Genomic DNA, 19543 nt, shown 5'->3' with positions numbered 1-19543 from the left:
CCAAGGTGCCTCACAGGAGCATTATAAAACAAAATTTGACACTGAGCCACATAAGGAGAAATTAGGACAGATGACCAAAAGCTTGTTTAAAGAAGTAGGTTTTAAGGAGTGTCTTAAAGGAGGAAAGAGAGTTAAAGATGCGGAGGCATTTGGAGAGGGAATTCCAGAGCTTGGGGCCCTGGCAGCTGAAGGCAGGGCCACCAATGGTTGAACGATTAAAATCAAGGATGCACAGGAAGCCAGAATTAGAGGAGAGTAAATATCTCAGGGGGATTTTTGGGCTGGAGGAAATTACAGAGATAGAGAGGGACGAAGCCATGAAGGGTTTTGAAAACAAGGATGGGAATTTAAAAATTGCGGCATTGCTTAACCGGGAGCCAATATAGGTCAGCGAGCACATGGGTGATGGGTGAACAGAACTTGATGCGACTTAGGACACAGCAGCAGAGTTTTGCATAACCTCAAGTTTGCATAGAGTAGAACGTGGGAGGCCAGCCAGGAGTACGTTAGAATAGTCAAATCTAGAAATAACAATGGCATAGATGAGCGATTCAGCAGCAAATGAGCTGAGGCAGGAGTGGAGCGATGTTACGGAGGTGGAGTTAGGCGTGGATATGTGGTCGGAAGTTCAGTTCAGGGTCAAATATGACACCAAAGTTGCAAACAGTGTGATTCAGCCTCATACAGATGCTAAGGAGAGGGATGGAATCGGTGGCTAGGGAACGGAGTTTGTGGTGGGGACTGAAGACAATGGCTTCGGTCTTCCCAATATGCTCCATAGTCTGAACACATAACCACACTTTTTCTTCACAGCTAATGCGGTATTGTCTTTCATAGAATCATAGAATGGTTACAGCACAGAAGGAGGCCATTCGGCCCATCGAGCCTGTGCCAGCTCTCTGCAAGAGCACTTCAACTAGTCCCACTCCCGTGCTCTTTTCCCGTAGCCCTGCAAATTTTTTTCCTTCAGGTACTTATCCAATTTCCTTTTGAAAGCCACGATTGAATCTGCCTCCACCACCCTTTTAGACAGTGCATTCCAGATGATAACCACTCGCTGCGTAAAAAAGTTTTTCCTCATGTCGCCTTTGGTTCTTCTGCCAATCCTCTGGTTCTCGACCCTTCCGCCAATGGGAACAGTTTCTCTCTATCTACTCTGTCCAGACCCCTCAGGGTTGTGAACACCTCTATCAAATCTCCTCTCAACCTTCTTTGCTCAAAGGAGAACAACCCCAGCTTCTCCTATCTTTTCTGCATCCTCTCTAAGGCCTTCACATCTTTCCTAAAGTGCGGTGCCCAGAATTGGACACAGTACTCCAGTTGAGGCTGAACCAGTCTTTTATAAACGTTCATCATAAGTTCCTTGCTTTTGTACTCTATGCCTCTCTTTATGAAGCCCAGGATCTCGTATGGTTTTTTAACTGCTTTCTTAACCTGCCCTGCCGCCTTCAACGATTTGAGCACATATAGCCCCAGGTCTCTCTATTCATGCACCCGCTTTAGAATTGTACCCTTTAGTTTATATTGCCTCTCCTCGTTCTTCCTACCAAAATGTATCACTTCACTCTTTTCTGGGTTAAATTTCACCTGTCACGTGTCTGCCCATTCCACCAGACTGTCTATGTCCTCTTGAAGCCTCTTCACTGTTCACGATACTTTGAAGTTTTGTGTCATCTGCAAATTTTGAAACTGTGCCCTGTACACCCAAATTCAAGTCATTAATATATATCAAGAAAAGTAGTGGTAGTGGTCCTCGTACCGACCCCTGGGGAACATTACTGTGTACCTTCCTCCAGTCCGAAAAACAACTGTTCACCACTACTCTCTGTTTCCTGTCACTAAGCCAATTTCATATCCATGCTGCGACTGTCCCTTTTATTCCATGGGCTTCAAATTTGCTGGCAAGTCTATTAAGTGGCACTTTATTAAACGCCTATGGCCAGAAATGCAAACTCTATAACCTATCCACCGATTCCATCCCCCTTCCTATTCACTGTCACAGACTAAATCAGACTATTTGCAATTTTGCCACCCTGCTTAATCCTGAACTTAGCTTCCATCACAAAGATGATTTACTTCCATTTCCGCAACACTGACTACCTCTGTCCAATGTTCCCTTTAATTTTTGGGGGTGAGTTGCCCCTTTAAGAGGCTGCACAACCCATTCAAAATAGTGTGCATGCGCAGTTTTTCCTATTTAAATCCCAGTGGACCAGCTGCACGGCAGCTGCAGAGCCGCGCAGATTAAAGAGAATATTAATGCTCTCCCAGCCAGCCTCCCATTCTCCATCCTCCGCAAACCAGCACATTCAAAACGTTGTTGCTAGTATCCTAACCAACAGCAGGTTCCACTCACCGATCAACTCCATCTTTGCTGATCTACAGTGGCTCCAGCGACCCCGCTCCCCCCGCACCGAACAACTCAAACTTTAAATTCTCATCCTTCTGTTTAAATCCCACCATGACTTTGCCCTTCCCTATCTCTTCAAAGTAACAGTCCCCCAACTGGAATTCTCCATACTTCTGACTCTGGCTTCTTGTGTATCCACCCCATCTCTCTGTTTCACCATTGGCGTCTTCAGCCATCTTCAGACAGGAAGCAGAGAGTCCGAATAAACAGGTCCTTTTCAGAATGGCAGGCAGTGACCAGTGGGGTGCCGCAGGGTTCAGTGCAGGGACCACAGCTATTTATAATATACATCAATGATTTAGATGAAGGAATTGAATGTAATATCTCCAAGTTTGCAGATGATGGTGTGAGCTGTGAGGAGGATGCTAAGAGACTGCAGGGTGACTTGGACAGATTAGGTGAGTGAGCAAATGCATGGCAGATGTAGTATAATGTGGATAAATGTGAAGTTATCTACTTTGGTAGCAAAAACACGAAGGCAGAATATTATCTGAATGGTGACAGATTCGGAAAAGGGGAGGTACAACGGGACCTGGGTGCCATGGTACATCCATCATTGAAGTTTGGCATGCAGGTACAGCAGGCGGTGAAGAAGGCAAATGGCATGTTGGACTTCATAGCTAGGGGATTTGAGTATGGGAGCAGGGAGGACTTACTGCAGTTGTACAGAGCCTTGGTGAGACCACACCTGGAATATTGTGTTCAGTTTTGGTCTCCTAATCTGAGGAAGGATGTTCTTGCTATTGAGGGAGTACAGCGAAGGTTCATCAGATTGATTCCCGGGATGGCAGGACTGACATATGAGGAGAGACTGGATCAACTGGGCTTGTATCCACTGGAGTTTAGAAGAATGAGAGTGGATCTCATAGAAACATATAAAATTCTGACGGGATTGGATAGGTTAGAGGCAGGAAGAATGTTCCCATTGCTGGGGAGTTCCAGAACCAGGGGTCATAGTCTAAGAATAAGGGGTAAGCCATTTAGGACCGAGATGAGGAGAAGCTTCTTCACTCAGAGTGTGGTTAACCTGTGGAATTCCTCGACCGCAAAAAGTTGTTGAGGCCAGTTCATTAGATATATTCAAAAGGGATTTGATATGGCCTTTATGGCCAAAGGAATCAAGGGGTATGGAGAGAAAGCAGGAAAAGGGTACTGAGGTTGAATGATCAGCCATGATCTTATTGAATGGCAGTGCAGGCTCGAGGGGCCGAATGGCCTGCTCCTGCACCTAATTTCTATGTTTCTATGTTTCACATATGCCCCAGACTCTGGAATTCACTTTCTGAACTCTTTCATCTCCCCATCTTCCATTACGATCCTTTTTAAATTACATATATTTGACAAAGCTTTTGGTCACACTTCCGAATGACTCCTTTAGCTCTGGTTCCGCTGCCAACCCCCCACAACCCTTGCTTCTGTGAAGTACTCTGGTACATTTTTCTTTGTTCAAGGCACCTTTAAATAAGATTTTTTTTTAAAAATCAGAAAACATACCTGTGATCTAGAAACAAGAACTTCCACTCTAAGCTGTATCTTGATGTAAATTCTTCATTTGGTTCTTCAATAGTGCACATTTCCTATATTTAAAAAATAATCAATTTGAGGAAATATTGCCCATTGTGCAAAAAGTGAACAGCTGAAATCACTAGTGTATTTATATGGTAAGATTGGCAAGCAAGCATACTGCAGAACCAAAATCAGAAAGAAATGTATTAGTATACATTATGATCATACCTTAATAAATTGTGGTGTGGCTAATCTGACAGTTGCTACAAAGCAAACTCTTTCTTCATAAGTTGGCTTTATTGACTGTTGTATGACTCCTTCAAAACCATTTCTTGTAGAACTAGGCACTGAATGAAATAAGGAGTCATAACTTGACAGTTTGTGAAAATGAATAAAACTTCAGTAAAAGATAGTAAATTAAAAATTCTAAATAATGTTAAAAAGGAGTCTCGCCGTCAGGACCACTTTTGAAAAACAGTTTTAAATTATTTAATTTGAACAATGAGCACAAAATTAAACATAGGTTTAAAACTGACAAACTTTAAGCATGTTTATAGGTGGGGGGTGATGTGACATTGCATGGGAGGGAACTCTGCTTGTGCTCTCCCCGAGCCTCTCTCTTCCATGGTGCTCCCTACATCTTTGCTTTACAACTACTTGCTCCCTTTCCCATCATCACCTCACTACTACTACTCACTGCCATCGCTACCTCTACTATTGAACTAGTTATCCAGCCTCTATACCCTCTCTTTAGCTCTACCGCCTTGACTCAGTGATGGCACTCTCGCCTGCACGTCAGAAGGCTGTGGGTTAATTCCCTATTCGAGACTTGAGCACATAATCCAGGTTGACACTTCAGTACAGTACATTCTTTTTGTCTTGTTGGAATATATCTATTTTATACCCTATTCATCTCATCTCACATTTGAAGATTCCCACTGCTGATCTGTCAATCTGCTTACTAATTTTACTGTCCTGTTAACTTGACCTAGCTCCCATCTTACCACTTGGAATTTTGCCTTTTTCCAACAAGCACCCTTATCTTTTACTCTTCAGAATCATGTTCTATTCTTACATCGAATCTAGCTATGTTCTAGTTACTATTACCCAATTGGTCTACTCTCGCATCAGTTATTTATGTCACTAGAGCTAAATTCATCATCATTGACAGTCCCTCGGAATTGAGGAAGACTTGCTTCCACTTTAAAAATGAGTTCTTAGGTGACTGAACAGTCCAATACTTGAATTACAATCTCTATCACAGGTGGGACAGACAGTCGTTGAGGGAAAGGGTGGGTGGGATTGGTTTGCCGAATGCTCCTTCCGCTGCCTGCGCTTGGTTTCTGCATGCTTTCGGCGATGAGACTCGAGGTGCTCAGCGCCCTCCCAGATGCACTTCCTCCACTTAAGGCGGTCTTTGACCAGGGACTCCTAGGTGTCGGTGGGGATGTTGCATTTTATCAAGGAGGCTTTGAGGGTGTCCTTGAATCGTTTCCTCTGCCCACCTTGGGCTTGTTTGCCGTGAAGGAGTTCAGAGTAGAGCACTTGTTTTGGGAGTCTTGTGTCAGATATGCGAACAATGTGGCCTGTCCAACGGAGCTGGTCGAGTGTGGTCAGTGCTTCAATGCTGGAGATGTTGGCCTGGTCGAGGATGCTAACGTTGGTGCGTCTGTCCTCCCAGGGGATATGCAGGATCTTGCGGAGACATCGTTGCTGGTATTTCTCCTGTGATTTGAGATGTCTACTGTATATGGTCCATGTCTCTGAGCCATACAGGAGGGTGGATATCACTACAGCCCTGTAGACTATGAGCTTGGTGGCAGATTTGAGGGCCTGATCTTCGAACACTCTCTTTTCCTCAGGCGGCTGAAGGCAGCAGTGGCGCACTAGAGGCGTTGAATCCCGTCGTCAATGTCTGCCCTTGTTGATAAGAGGCTCCCGAGGTATGGGAAGGGGTCCACGTTGTCCAGGGTCGCGCCGTGGATCTTGATGACTGAGGGGGCAGTGCTGTGCGGCGGGGATAGGCTGGTGGAGGACCTTTGTCTTATGGATGTTTAGTGTAAGGCCTATGCTTTCATACGCCTCAGTGAAGATGTTCACTATGACTTGGAGTTCAGCCTCTGTATGTGCGCAAACGAAAAGCCTACTGTAGCTCGACGACAGAGGTTGGGACGGTCTTGGATCTGGCCTGGAGACAACGAATGTTGTTTCCCACTGGTTCTATAGTTTAGTTCCACTTCAACGGAGAGCTTGTTGAGTGGAGCAAGGCAGCGAGGAAGATTGAGAAGAGGGTTGGCGTGATGATGCAGCCCTGCTTGACCCCGGACGTGGACTGGGTCTGTAATGGATCCGTTGGTAAGGATCACAGCCTGCATGTTGTTGTGGAGCAGGGGGAGGATGATGACAAACTTTTGGGGGCAGCCGAAATGGAGGAGGACTCTCGATAGTCCCTTGCGGTTGACAGTGTCAAAGGCTTTTGTAAGGTCAAAGAAGGCCATGTACAGGGGTTGGTGCTGTTCCCTGCATTGTTCTTGCAGATGTCGCGCAGATGTTCTTGCAGATTTTCTTGCAGATGTTTCTTGCAATATCCATTATACCCCATAGGGGACGAAATCCTGTGACTCTGGGAGGAGCTCCTCAGCCACAGGGAGAAAACAGTTGAGGAGGATTCTAGCGAGACTTTCCCAATGGCTGATAACGGGGAGATTCCTTTGTAGTTGGTGCAGTCGGACTGGTCCCCTTTTTTAAAGATGGTCACAATTACTGCATCTCTGAGATCTCCCGGCATACTCTGCTCCTTCCAGATGAGAGCGATGAGGTCATGCATTCATGCCAATAGTACCAATAGTACTTTAGTGCCTCAGCGGGGATTCCATCTGCTCCCGTAGCCTGGTTGTTCTTAATCTCGTGCAGCACTGGGGTTTTGTGGAGATGGTGGCGGGTAGCATGCTGCGGGATGGAGTCGAGGACACTCGAGTCAAATGCAGAGTCTCGGTTGAGGAGATCTTCAAAGTGTTCCTTCCAGCGGGTCCTGACTGCCTCGGTGTCCTTGATGAGTGTCTCCCCGTTCTTGGCCAGCAGTGGGGTGGGGCCTTGGGTGTTTGGGCCGTAGGTGGCCTTGACTGCGGTGAGGAATCCTCGCACATCATGGCTGTCGGCCAGCTGCTGAATCTCCTGTGCTTTCTCCACCCACCATCTGTTCTTTAGGTTGTGGATTTTTTGTTGGACATCGGCCTTAAGCCGTCTGTAATGCTGCTTTGCTGCTGCTGAGTTGGGTTGTTGTTTTAGGCTCAGAAATGCCCTGCGCTTGCGGTCTATTAGCTCTTGGATCTCCTGGTCATTCTCATCAAACCAGTCCTTGTGTTTCCTGGTTGAGTGACCGAGCGTCTCTTCACAGGCACTGGTTATGGAGGCCTGGATGGCAGACTGAGGGCATTCTGCGTCTCGGGGTTATCAAGGCATGCCAGGTTAGCAGTGAGGCACTGACTGTATAGGGTTCTCTTAACTGGGTCTTTGAGTGCCCCGGCATTGACTTTTTTGCGGCACTGTTTCTGCTGCCGTTGTCGCTTTGGGGCTATGTTGATGTTGATGATGGAACGGATTAGGCGGTGGTCCATCCAGCAGTCGTCAGCTCCTGTCATGGCGTGGGTGATGCGCACATCCTTGCGATCACTGGCTCGGATGATGACATAGTCAATCAGATGCCAGTGTTTGGAGCGAGGGTGTTGCCACGATGCCTTGTACTTGTCCCTCTGGTGGAACAAGGTGTTGGTGATGACAAGGTCGTGTTCTAGACATTTTGTCAGGAGCAGGGTACCACTGGAATTGGTTTTCCCTATCCCCTCTCTGCCGATCATGCCTCCTCAGAGGGCTGTGTCCTTGCCAACCCTGGCGTTGAAGTCACCGAGGAGGATCAGTTTCTCATCTGTAGGGACGCGGGACAGAGATTTTGAGACTGGAGTAAAAACCCTCTTTGGTCTCATCTGTTGCATCGAGTGTTGGAGCGTACGCACTGATGACTGTGGCGCATTGAATCTGGGATATGGTGAGTCGGAGAATCACGAGACGTTCGTTAATCCCACAGGGGGTGCCTCTGAGGCGGTCGACCAGCTCGTTTTTGATAGCGAAACCGACTCGGTGGAGGCGGCGTTCTTCCTCTCCAGAAGAAAGTGTAACCTCCACCTTGTTCCTTGAGCTGGCCTTCCCGTGCCCGCCAGGTCTCCCTTAGGGCAGCGATGTCGACATCGATGCATCTAAGTTCCCGGGCAACTATGGCGGTGCGGCGTTCTGTCCTGTTGCTGTTGAAGTTGTCCATGAGGGTCCTGACATTTCAGGTCCTGAACTTCATGTTAAAGGAATGGAAGATGCCTGTGCGTGAGTTCTTTTAACGTGGGGTGGCCTTTGCACACCAGCTATCACACGGCTTAGCTGAGCAAGGTCTTGGTCCAGTGGCATGGGGGTCCAAGACGACTGGAGACCAGGCATTGCTGTGTGAGCCGAGTTGCCTACGGCGAGATGTGGGCCATAAGCTCAGCGCTAAGTAGCGCCCTTCGGTGAGATGATAGGTGATCCGAGTTTTAACTGGTGGCAGGCATTGGGAAGGTCAGTGGTCCATTTTGGGTTGGAGGTCAGAGCTAAATTAACATAATGATCTGGGTAGCAGTCCTGGTGTATTCTACTTTGATCGTATGCATTATCTTTATTCCAGCCTATATTTGGATAGTTAAAATTACCTAATATTACTACCCTTTTATTTTGACAAATCTCTCTCAAATGTCTACAGATCTTCAGGTCTCCTCCTTTATCTCATCTCCATTGTTCGGTGGTCTGTAATACACATGGGAAAACATTACCATTTCCCTTCCCATTTCTTAACTCTGTTCATATGGATTCTGTCTCAAGGCAACCTATTGTGACAGAAACCAACACCCAACTTTCCCCTCTCGATCTCTCCTGAAACCAAAGACACTTTTCTGTTATAGCTGCTTTATTAGTACTTCTAATTCTTTAATTCTGTTTTGTGTATTCACATACAAACCACTTAATCCTGACTCCAATTTTTTAGTATGTTGAACTTTATTATTTTTCCGGGTTTCCTCATTTATCTTTTTGCTTTCCTTCGACAAGTGTTTCTCTCATTATCATTTTCTTTCCCTTTTGCCTATGATCATTTTTTAAATTTTAGCTATGCTGTCTGATTCTACTCTAACAGCTTTATTAATCATGTTCTCCCTCTCTGACAATCATTGCAAGAACTGGCTAAAATAAACTGCTGAGTTAATAGTGGGAGCGAACTAAACAACTGAATATTGCTCGGATACTTCAGAATTTTGTTATTTGAACTATAGATGTTAATTCAGCTTTCACACATGGTTGAGCATTTCAATGCTCCAATCTAATTCCAACAATCCAAATATTACTGAATAACACACATACACACAAACGGATGGAAAAATTAAAATAAAAGACTATTGATCAGTTAGCATTTTGTTAGTTTAATTTTTCTTTTAAATACAAGTACTGATGGTGATTGTCTTAAGTACACTTTAGCAAAGAAACCCCCAACAGGATATGCAAAGGGCTGACGATAAATAAGTACATGAGAAGTGAAATCTTTGACTGAAAATACAAACAGATCACTGTATATTTTGTTTTTAAATCTCTTACAAATATTAATGCTTGTGAAAACAGTGCAAGTATAAATGAAGGCAAACATTACATAGAAATCAAATATGCAGATTTAATTTTTAAAACAACTTACCATTATTCAGTGATTTTAAACTTCCTATGAATTTTACATATTCATATACAGGAGGTTCTTTAGGATCTATTGTTCCTCTTAGCATATGGCAACAGAATTCTAGCTGATTTTTTGCTATAAAAAAGGAAAAATTAAATTGTGAAAATTCCAGCCTCAGTCCTATGAAAAAATAAAAAAGATTAGTGAAATGACCACAGAAGCAAACAACCTCCTAAAGTCAAATTACCTGTCTTGCAGGCTAAGTTTCATCCTTAGAATAGAAACATCCTCCACTTAACAGTAGTAACAAACTATAACAAATACAGTAATATATGAAAGGTGCTTCCATTTGAAGAATGAAGATAATCCTCCAAAGTTAGCAATCTAACTTTCTTCCTTATTACAACATTCTACATACACCACTAGGATTCTGAATTAATTAGTGTCCTTAGAGGAAGGTAAATCTTTCGGGCAAGATGAAATACCTGCATTCAAAATAAAGATATTAAGAATGAAAATCTTCTTTAGTAGCGAGCTCCAAATAGTAGCATTTGGGGAAAAGTGAGAGATGCGTCAGACGATAATTTTATAGATGTTATTTAAATTAAACCACTCAAGGTTGAATTAGAATTTTGACCTAGTAAAAGTCAACTGCCTCTCAATATTTCCTACAACATGGTAGCCCACTAACCATTTGGTTAGTGAATGGGCCCACAACAGTGTATGCTCTATATGAAATAAACAACAGTTTGGTTGTACAAATGGACAGAGCAAATAAATAATGAATATTTTAGGGAATAACCTAGAATCAAGTATTTACAGTCGTTTATTCTCATGCCAAATGAGGTGGAGTTAATCAACTACGATTATCTGGAGTTCATTGTCATCTGGACTGAAAAAGAGACAAATCAGTGAAGTTGCTTTTCATATTAGGAATTTAACGTCAAAAGAATATAATAACTCACAAGTGTGGGTATGTTAGCCTGCAATAAAAATTGAATTCAAAATCCACACGGGCACCAAAGGAAGTCTGATGGGGATAGTCTTCTATATTCCTTTCATAATGCACAATAGTTTTTGGTAGACGATCAGACAATAGGTTAAACAATCCATGAATGCTATGGAGGTTTATTTCAAATCAAGATTTGAAAGAAGAGTTTCATCCTGTTACTACAGGACAACTGCTTGGATTCATTGCTCTAAAGCCTATTTGTGATAGTGGTCCTCGAAACAAGGCGTGACTGAGAGTCAGGTCAATGGATGAAACAACCAAAGAAGGGATGCCAAATTTGTCCCTCCAGTTTTGTTTGGTGGTACATATCTGTATTTCATCTAAGAACTATGATTTCATTGGCTAGTAGGAGACAACAAGAATGTCCTCCAGTCAATTTCTTCAAGATATGAAAGAAATAGTAGGAATCCTTCTAAGAATCTGTAGCAGCAAGACAAGATAGTTGAGTACCTGGGCCCAGTAAACCCTGTCCGTAGAACAAAACTGAAAGAAGTCTTCCGTTGGAAGTATATTGCAAACTGGGTCTATAATTGAAAATGGAAAACTATGGCCTTTAAGTGCACAGTGAACTCAGGAGGATGTACCAATATAACTGATTCAAGGAGTTGGCAGAAATATTATTCATTCCAGTCAGCTGTTGGATTATCATTATGGGAATCCATTACCAATCTGAAGAATGTCATTGGAGACAATGCAAGAACAAGTCCCACTACTAAAAGGCCAAGTTAAATAGCCCTCAAATACAAGCAATTGATATGGCAATAAGACTACTCCTAAATTCAAAAGCTTTCGAACAACAGCTTTCACTCTGAAAACATTTCTTTTGAAGTACCCTTCCATAAAGTATGACATTAGAAACAACTAGTTAACTACCGCAATAATCACAACGATCAGGTTCAGAATGCTGAAGTATTGCTCCAAAGTTTGGAAATAGTAAATGGCTTGGGGATATTCTCAGAGCAGTTTAAACCAGATGACTATGAAACGAAGATTGGACAAAAGCTGCACTTGAAATTTTGCTCCATTTATGAGAAATATCATTTCCCTAAAGGCAGTGGCTCTATTTATGCTGTTTCTCTGAGGGTTTCCACTGATCTTCCACTGAAGTTGTGATGGGAGTCTGGGTGAACCCTGTGGAATTTCCGGACCACTGAGTTTTACAGCAATTCTTGGCGGGTTTTAAATGAGAGCCAATACCTCAAAGGAAGTTTTAACTACAGAAAAGCACTTAACAAACCCTGGATATCCAAAAGCAAGTATCAAGTAGCTTTCTTTATTGTACATGGAACTTGCAGAATTTCTATTTGTGGATAAATAGCTATGGGAAAATAGGAGATGATGAAGCCCATCATTAGCAGTTAACATCAAGACTATCTGAATGCATTGTTGCAGTATGATCATTCTGATCAACTTCCTTCTGAGTTTACTCAAATGCCACAGATTCAGAATTAGAATCTCTCTAATATTTTGGGGACTGCAAACTATCAGGATTAAAGGCCTAAGTCTTTACCTTGGAGTTAGGTTTTATGCGTGCGGCACGCGATGTTGTGAGCAGCGTGTTGTTCAATGCGATTTTTACTTAATGGCCCCAATTAAACCAGATATGCATGTTTCCCGGCCCAATTAAATGGGCCCGGTCTGATGATGTCATCCATGACTTATTTCCAGCACGGATATTTAAAGCAGCCTTCCACACCTATCATTTGAAGGTTGATGAAAGAGTGTGTAGGGTCATTTCCAGAGGTCTGGCTACCATTATAAAGGTAAATAAAATTGTCACTCATGAATACACAAAGGCAGAGGGCCACTCCAAGGTTTAGCGAAGCATCCCTCCATGTTCTGGTGAAGGCAGTGAGAGTACACAGGCAGGTCCTCTTTCCTGCTGATAGGCGTAAAAGCTCCCTCAAAAGAAACAAAAAAAGCATGGTTGGAGATCGCAAAGGTCAGCAACAGGGATGTTGTCAGGAGGACGTGGATCCAGTGTAGGAAAAGATTTAATGATCTCGAGGTCAGGAAAGGTGAGTGCAATGCCACACTCACCTTCATCCTGATGATCTCGTCACCACATCCCCATCACTCTGCCTTCCCAAGCCTACTCCTGCTCATCATTCCTCACACCAACCTACCTTGCACATCCACCCATCCCTCTCTGTCGATGTACATACTCACATCCCCATCTGACTAACCACCACTGACACTCACCCTCATCCTAATGCAATCATAGCAAGTAACACCACAGAAGGAGGCCATTTGGCAATGTCATGCCACTTCCCCCACAGATGTATCCATCCATTCACCACACTCGTTCCATCACTCTCAAAGTTCTCTTCTTTCCCTCTTTGCAGGGGAAGTGAGCCCAGAACACCAGGGAGAGACAGAGAACTGGAGATTGCTCGCCAATATTCACACAACTAACTCCAGCAGAGAAGGAGGTCCTGGAGATCTCTTGAGTTGCAGCGCTGTTGGTGGTGGGAGATGGAGAGAGGGGGACAGAATTACATCTCATACAGCCACATGGCATATAACAGTCACTCATGGTGACTGATGTCAGCCACCAGTGAATTTTCAGCATGTGCATAATGGTAGCATTACCCATTCTGACTATAACATTTTAAAATAATCTCTTTGCTCTCCCAGAAGTCCATCAAGTGCTGCCGCCCCCTCCCCCCCTCCCAAAACCCCCAACTGTCCAGCCAGAGGAGGAAGACTCCTCAGAGGAAGCTCTTCTGAGGATACATCATCAGTAGACCCAAGCGCACCTAGCACTAGCGCAGATTTGGACAGTGGGTCCTGTGCGAGATAGACTAGTATTGTCACCTGGTCTCACACTGCACAAGTGAGCAACAGCAGATGGTGTTGACAGGGACAGTAGTGGAGAGTCTTCACTGGAGGGTGCAGGATGCAGAGCTGCAAGCAGACGTTGAGCCTCATGGGCCATCGAGAAAGAGGGTGATCTTGGAGGGGCAACAACAATTGCATGAGACTCTGGCAGCTTTTGCAACCGCGTTGTCAGCAAATATGCAGAGAATGGAGGAGTCCATCTTCAACATGAGCACCATCATGTCGCAGATGGTGGAAACAACGTGCTGTTCCATGGAAAGAATGGCCACCTGCATGGAGCAGCAAATGTGCCAGTCACACGAGCACATGCTTCTGTGACCAACAGATGGCAGATGCTCATAGACTTCATCTCGAGGAGGGATATAAACTTAGACTTGGGCATTCATCGCCCCACTGCTGTGCAGCAAGGTTTCTCCAGCATCTTGCTAGCAGGGAAGTGCGGGTGACCCATGAGAGGGATGATGGTGAGAAAGGGCGTGGAAGTGGAAGCAATTCTCAAAGCATTCACACTTCTCCCCTGTTGCCTCCCCCTCATTCAGAGCCCCACATGCTTCCTCGGATCCCGATGGTCGAGTCTGCCCCTCCACAGTTGCAGGAGGAGCAGACTTTGGTGGGGCCCTCACAGGCTCCAAAACCCAGAGGACGTGCATCAAAAATGTCAACGCAGTCACAGCAGGGACGTGAGCAGTCTGCCTCTACCTCTGTTGAAGCCACAGGGGTTGCACCTTGTAGAAGCACGAAGAACAGAAAAAAGACACAAAAATAGATGTACAAGGTTTTGCACATGGGTGTATGAACAAATGTTGTTGTTAAGTTTCAGTTATTTTTATGACACAGATAAAAGTATTTCTTTGCACCACTTTCTGGTCTTGTCCATTTTTGCTTGCTACCTTGGAAGTGGCTTTGTCACTTAAGAGTGAATGGTGGGACAGTACTTAACCTCGAGCAATGGGGTTTAGGTGACAGGAATGGCTTGTCATTGTAGGGATGCTTTATGGTGCTGTTGGAGGTGGTGGAACTTAGTGCAGCATGTTGCAGCCATATGGGTGCATTAGAAACATAGAAAATAGGTGCAGGAGTAGGCCATTCGGCCCTTCTAACCTGCACCGCCATTCAATGAGTTCATGGCTGAACATGCAACTTCAGTACCCCATTCCTGCTTTCGCACCATACCCCTTGATTCCCCTAGTAGTAAGGACTTCATCTAACTCCTTTTTGAATATATTTAGTGAATTGGCCTCAACAACTTTCTGTGGTAGAGAATTCCACAGGTTCACCACTCTCTGGGTGAAGAAATTCCTCCTCATCTCGGTCCTAAATGGCTTACCCCTTATCCTTAGACTGTGTCCCCTGGTTCTGGACTTCCCCAACATTGGGAACATTCTTCCTGCATCTAACCTGTCTAACCCCGTCAGAATTTTAAACGTTTCTATGAGGTCCCCTCTCATTCTTCTGAACTCCAGTGAATACAAGCCCAGTTGATCCAGTCTTTCTTGATAGGTCAGTCCTGCCATCCCGGGAATCAGTCTGGTGAACCTTCGCTGCACTCCCTCAATAGCAAGAATGTCCTTCCTCAGGTTAGGAGACCAAAACTGTACACAATACTCCAGGTGTGGCCTCACCAAGGCCCTGTACAATTGTAGCAACACCTCCCTGCCCTTGTACTCAAATCCCCTCGCTATGAAGGCCAACATGCCATTTGCTTTCTTAACCGCCTGCTGTACCTGCATGCCAACCTTCAATGACTGATGTACCATGACACCCAGGTCTCTTTGCACCTGCCATTTTCCTAATCTGTCACCATTCAGATAATAGTCTGTCTCTCTGTTTTTACCACCAAAGTGGATAACCTCACATTTATCCACATTATACTTCATCTGCCATGCATTTGCCCACTCACCTAACCTATCCAAGTCGCTCTGCAGCCTCATAGAATCCTCCTTGCAGCTCACACTGCCACCCAACTTAGTGTCATCCGCAAATTTGGAGATACTACATTTAATCCCCTCGTCTAAATCATTAATGTACAGTGTAAACAGCTGGGGCCCCAGCACAGAACCTTGCGGTACCCCACTAGTCACTGCCTGCCATTCTGAAAAGTCCCCATTTACTCCTACTCTTTGCTTTTATGTCTGACAACCAGTTCTCAATCCATGTCAGCACACTACCCCCAATCCCATGTGCTTTAACTTTGCACATTGAAGCAGATTAAGTAATTCTGGACATGATGAGGCTATCTTTGGCCTCCTGGGCATTAATGTGCATCGCTGCTGGTGACATCTCTACCTCAAGTTACTCCTCCTCTGCCGAAGAAGCTGTGCACTCTGCACTTTGCTTCTCCTGCAGCTCCAATCCTAGCTGCTGTGCTATGTATTGCAGTGCACAGCAAACGACGATGTTTCTGGAGACCTTGGCTGGTGCACACTTAAGTGCTCCTCCAGATCTGTTGAGGCATCTGATTATACGTGGATACGTGGCTCTCATTATACTGCTCCTCGGCCTCATTACTTGGCTTCCTCAAAAATGTCATCAGCCACGTCTTCAGTGGATAGCCCTGGTCTCCAAGCAGCCAACCGGTAAGTCTGTTTGGAGGTGCGAAGAGTGGAGGGAGGGTGAATAGGCACATGATAAGTCATGGCAGCTGCCAGAGAATCTGGTGCACACATGCATGATGATCTTTTTATGGTTGCAGATGGGCTGAATATTGAGGTGGTGGAAGCCGTTGTGGTTCACAAACATTCCTGGGTGATGAGGGGATGTCTTCATGGCCACATGGATGATGCCTGCACCTGTGGGAAGCCAGCCAGAGCTGCAAAGCTGGTGCCTGCTCACTAACAGTGGTTTACCAGTGGCAAAGTTGACATAATTGGTTCACTTGCCAAACATGGCATTGGTCACCTGGGTGATGCATCTGTGGGCAGTCGACTGAGAGATCGTGCAAATGTTTGCTGCAGATCCTTGTAATGAGCCTGAGGCAAAGAAGCTGAGGGCGGTGATGGTGTCCACCAGATCCTCTGGGCAGCAAGCTACAAAAGTCTATATGAGCTGGTGCGATAGCCTGAGCCTCCTGAAGCACTGCTGCTTAATCATGTCCAGGAAGCTAATTCTCTGCTTCTATAGCTGTGTTGGGGGTATTGCCTCCGGCACAGTCCAGCCCTGTGCTGACCCCATCTCTCGTGTGGAGAGGAGTCGCTGAGGAGAAGGCTGCTGTTGTGGTTGCAGCTGCTGCTGGTGTTGTGGCTGCTGCTGGTGGTGCTGTTAGTGCTGGGACCATCTTGGTCTGACTCTGAGGTCCAAGGTGAGAGAGCATATGCTGATGTAATAATGGCAGGTAAAGTGGAGATCAGAGGGCCAATCCCTCAGTGTTGTGATAGTGACTGGCAATGTGGTGAGAGTGATTTCCGAGGTTGCAGAAATGATCTGCAAACTACTGACAGCTAAAGCTCTGCAAAAAATGGTGTCAGCAAGACGCTTTCTGTAATATATTTGCTTCGTGGGTTCTTTGCTTAAGAATTCAGAGCGACGCATTGTTATTAAGAACTAGTTGGTTTATTAACAAAGGTTTAACAATCACACAACACATTACCAGTGCATCCACTATGCTCACAACTGCATGCCTCATCGTAGATGACCTAGATCCAACTGACTGGGGTTTTACTGAGTCTTATGAATATCACGTAACTGGCGAAGCCACTCACAATGCAACAACTCTACAACTATTTTTGTGTCGGAATATTAATACAAGTGCCCACTGATTAAAGGCGGGGGGGGTGGGGTGGTCACACTCCAGAAACATTCAATCAAGTGCCCCCTTGTTTTTTTTTGAGGGCACCAAAAACACAAATTATACAAGTGCCCCCTGGCTAAAAGGGGGGGGGGGGGCAACAGTTCTACAAACCTGTGAGTGTTGTGTATGTAGATACCTTTAGCAAATGACTCCAACGAGGCAGGGTATGATACTTAAACTGTGTAGACCTGTAGTCCTTTATTTGCAGCTCCTCGAGTGAGGACCACAAACTGTGAGCTCCTTTTTATACTGGGTTACCTGCCTTAGGTCTCCAGCAGCAGCACCCTCTGGTAAAGTGTGTACACTGCAAGGGTACATTCAGTGTTGCATAACAGTGTCACAGACATCACACAGTAAACAGGCATGCATACACAACAGTGAGCATACTTATAGGTGCATACATTACACTTTTCATTAACCAATGTAATCAGGTGTAATGTGGGAGTATTTATGTTTTTTTTACAGCTCTCAATTAATGGACTGGCACAATGGCCTCTGAGTCTCTGCCTCCCCTTCATAGGCAAGCTTCCCGAGTTGCATGATATCCATGCTCCGGAAGTTAAAGCCAAAAGCTGGTGATAAAAACTTTCTTAAGGGTCTCTCGACAAGCATTTAATTACTGCGTGCCTCCAAACACGCCTGAGTTCAATGCGGATGTCGGTGGGATGACAGCAGGTTTAGGCGATTTTGACTGCTGACCTACCCTCAAACCCCTATATTCGGCAAAAGGAAAATTCCGGCCCAAATCTCTTCCATCAGGTCTGCTAATATTTATTAGTTGGGTTAAAAAAACTATTCTTGTGGAGACCTGAAATTAGATTATAAAGTGCCCTCATCTGCTGCATCATGTGGTACACAAGTAGGGGGAGTTTACAGCCTGCCTTCACCCATCCCTCAGCCCATTTGCTGCTGAATCATCATCCATGCATTTGTCACCTTCAGACTCGACTATTCCAATGCTTTTTTAGCCGTTCACCCATCACCCTGGCCCTCACTGACCAGTATTGTGCCCTGGTCCCCTAATAGCTCAAATGTAAAACGCTTAGTCTTGTGTTTAACTCTCTTCATGGGCTCACCTCTCTCTATCCCTGTAACATCATTAACCTAGCACCCCTTCCAGAACACTGCATTCCTCTTACTTTGCTCTTTAGTGCGTCCATTCGTGGTTGTGCCTTCAGTCATCTAGGTCCTGCGCTCCAGAATTCTCTTCCTAAACCTCTCCGCCTCTCCACCTCCTTCTTCTCCTTTAAAACCCTCCTAAATCCTGTTTCTTTCACCAAGCTCCACTCATAAGAACATAAGAACATAGAAAATAGGAGCAGGAGTAGGCCATTTGGCCCTTTGAGCCTGTTCCACCATTCAAAGAGATCATGGTTGATCTTCTGTCTCAACTCCACTTGCCTGCACTAGCCCCAAATCCCTCAATTCAATATCCAAAAATCTATTGATCTCTGACGTGAATATACTCAACAACTGAGCTTTCTACAGTCCTCTGGGGTAGAGAACTCCAAAGATTCACAACCATCTGAGTGAAGAAATTTGTCCTCCTCTCAGTCCTAAATGGCCAACCCTTTATTCTGAGACTGTGACCCCTGGTTCTAGATTCCCCAGCCAGAGAAACATCCTTCCTGCATCTACCCTGTCAAGCCCTGTAAGAATTTTGTATGTTTCGTTCTTCTAAACTCTAGAGAAGATAGGCTTAGTCTACTCAATCTATCCTCAAAGGACAATCCACCCATTCCAGGAATCAGTCTGGTGAACCTTCATTGCACGCCCTCTATGGCAAGTATATCCTTCCTTAGGTAAGACCAAAACTGTGCACAAGACTCCAGGGTGTGGTCTCACCAGGGCCTTATATAATTGCAATAAGATATCTTTACTCTTATACTCAAATGCTCTTATAATAAAGACCAACATACCATTTACTTTCTTAATTGCTTGCTGTGCCTGCATGTTAACTTTCAGTGATTTGTGTAAAAGGGCACCCAGGTCCCTCTGAACACCAACATTTCTCAATCCCTCAGCATTTAAAAAAAATACTCTTTTCTATTTTTCTTATCAAAGTGGTTAAGTTCACATTTCTCCACATTATATTCAATTTGCCATGTTCTTGCCCACTGACTTAACCTGTTTATATCCCCTTGAAGCCTCTTTGGAGTTCCAGAGCTTGGGGCTTCGGCAACAGAAGGCATGGCCACCAATGGTTAAGCGATTATAATCAGGAAGGCTCAAGAGGGCAGAATTAGA

At 44.8% G+C, this 19543-nt stretch overlaps 1 protein-coding gene across 8 annotated transcripts in view; it reads right to left on the bottom strand.

The window, feature by feature from the left end:
• Nucleotides 1-19543, bottom strand: part of clocka (clock circadian regulator a) — a 269029-nt gene that overhangs the window by 87712 nt on the left and 161774 nt on the right. For all 8 annotated transcript variants that reach the window (XM_070869951.1, XM_070869943.1, XM_070869953.1 and 5 more), the window contains 3 exons: nt 9678-9791; nt 4145-4263; nt 3905-3987 (listed from right to left, as the gene is read on the bottom strand). In XM_070869951.1, the coding sequence (XP_070726052.1) occupies nt 3905-3987; nt 4145-4263; nt 9678-9791 (316 nt within the window). The remainder of the gene's footprint in view (nt 1-3904; nt 3988-4144; nt 4264-9677; nt 9792-19543) is intronic.

This window comes from Pristiophorus japonicus, chromosome 2, assembly GCF_044704955.1.
Source record: "Pristiophorus japonicus isolate sPriJap1 chromosome 2, sPriJap1.hap1, whole genome shotgun sequence".
In the NCBI taxonomy this organism is placed as follows: Eukaryota; Metazoa; Chordata; class Chondrichthyes; family Pristiophoridae; genus Pristiophorus; species Pristiophorus japonicus.
The sequence above is the reverse complement of the archived record's forward strand: the minus strand, read 5'-3'. Positions and strand labels throughout refer to the sequence as shown.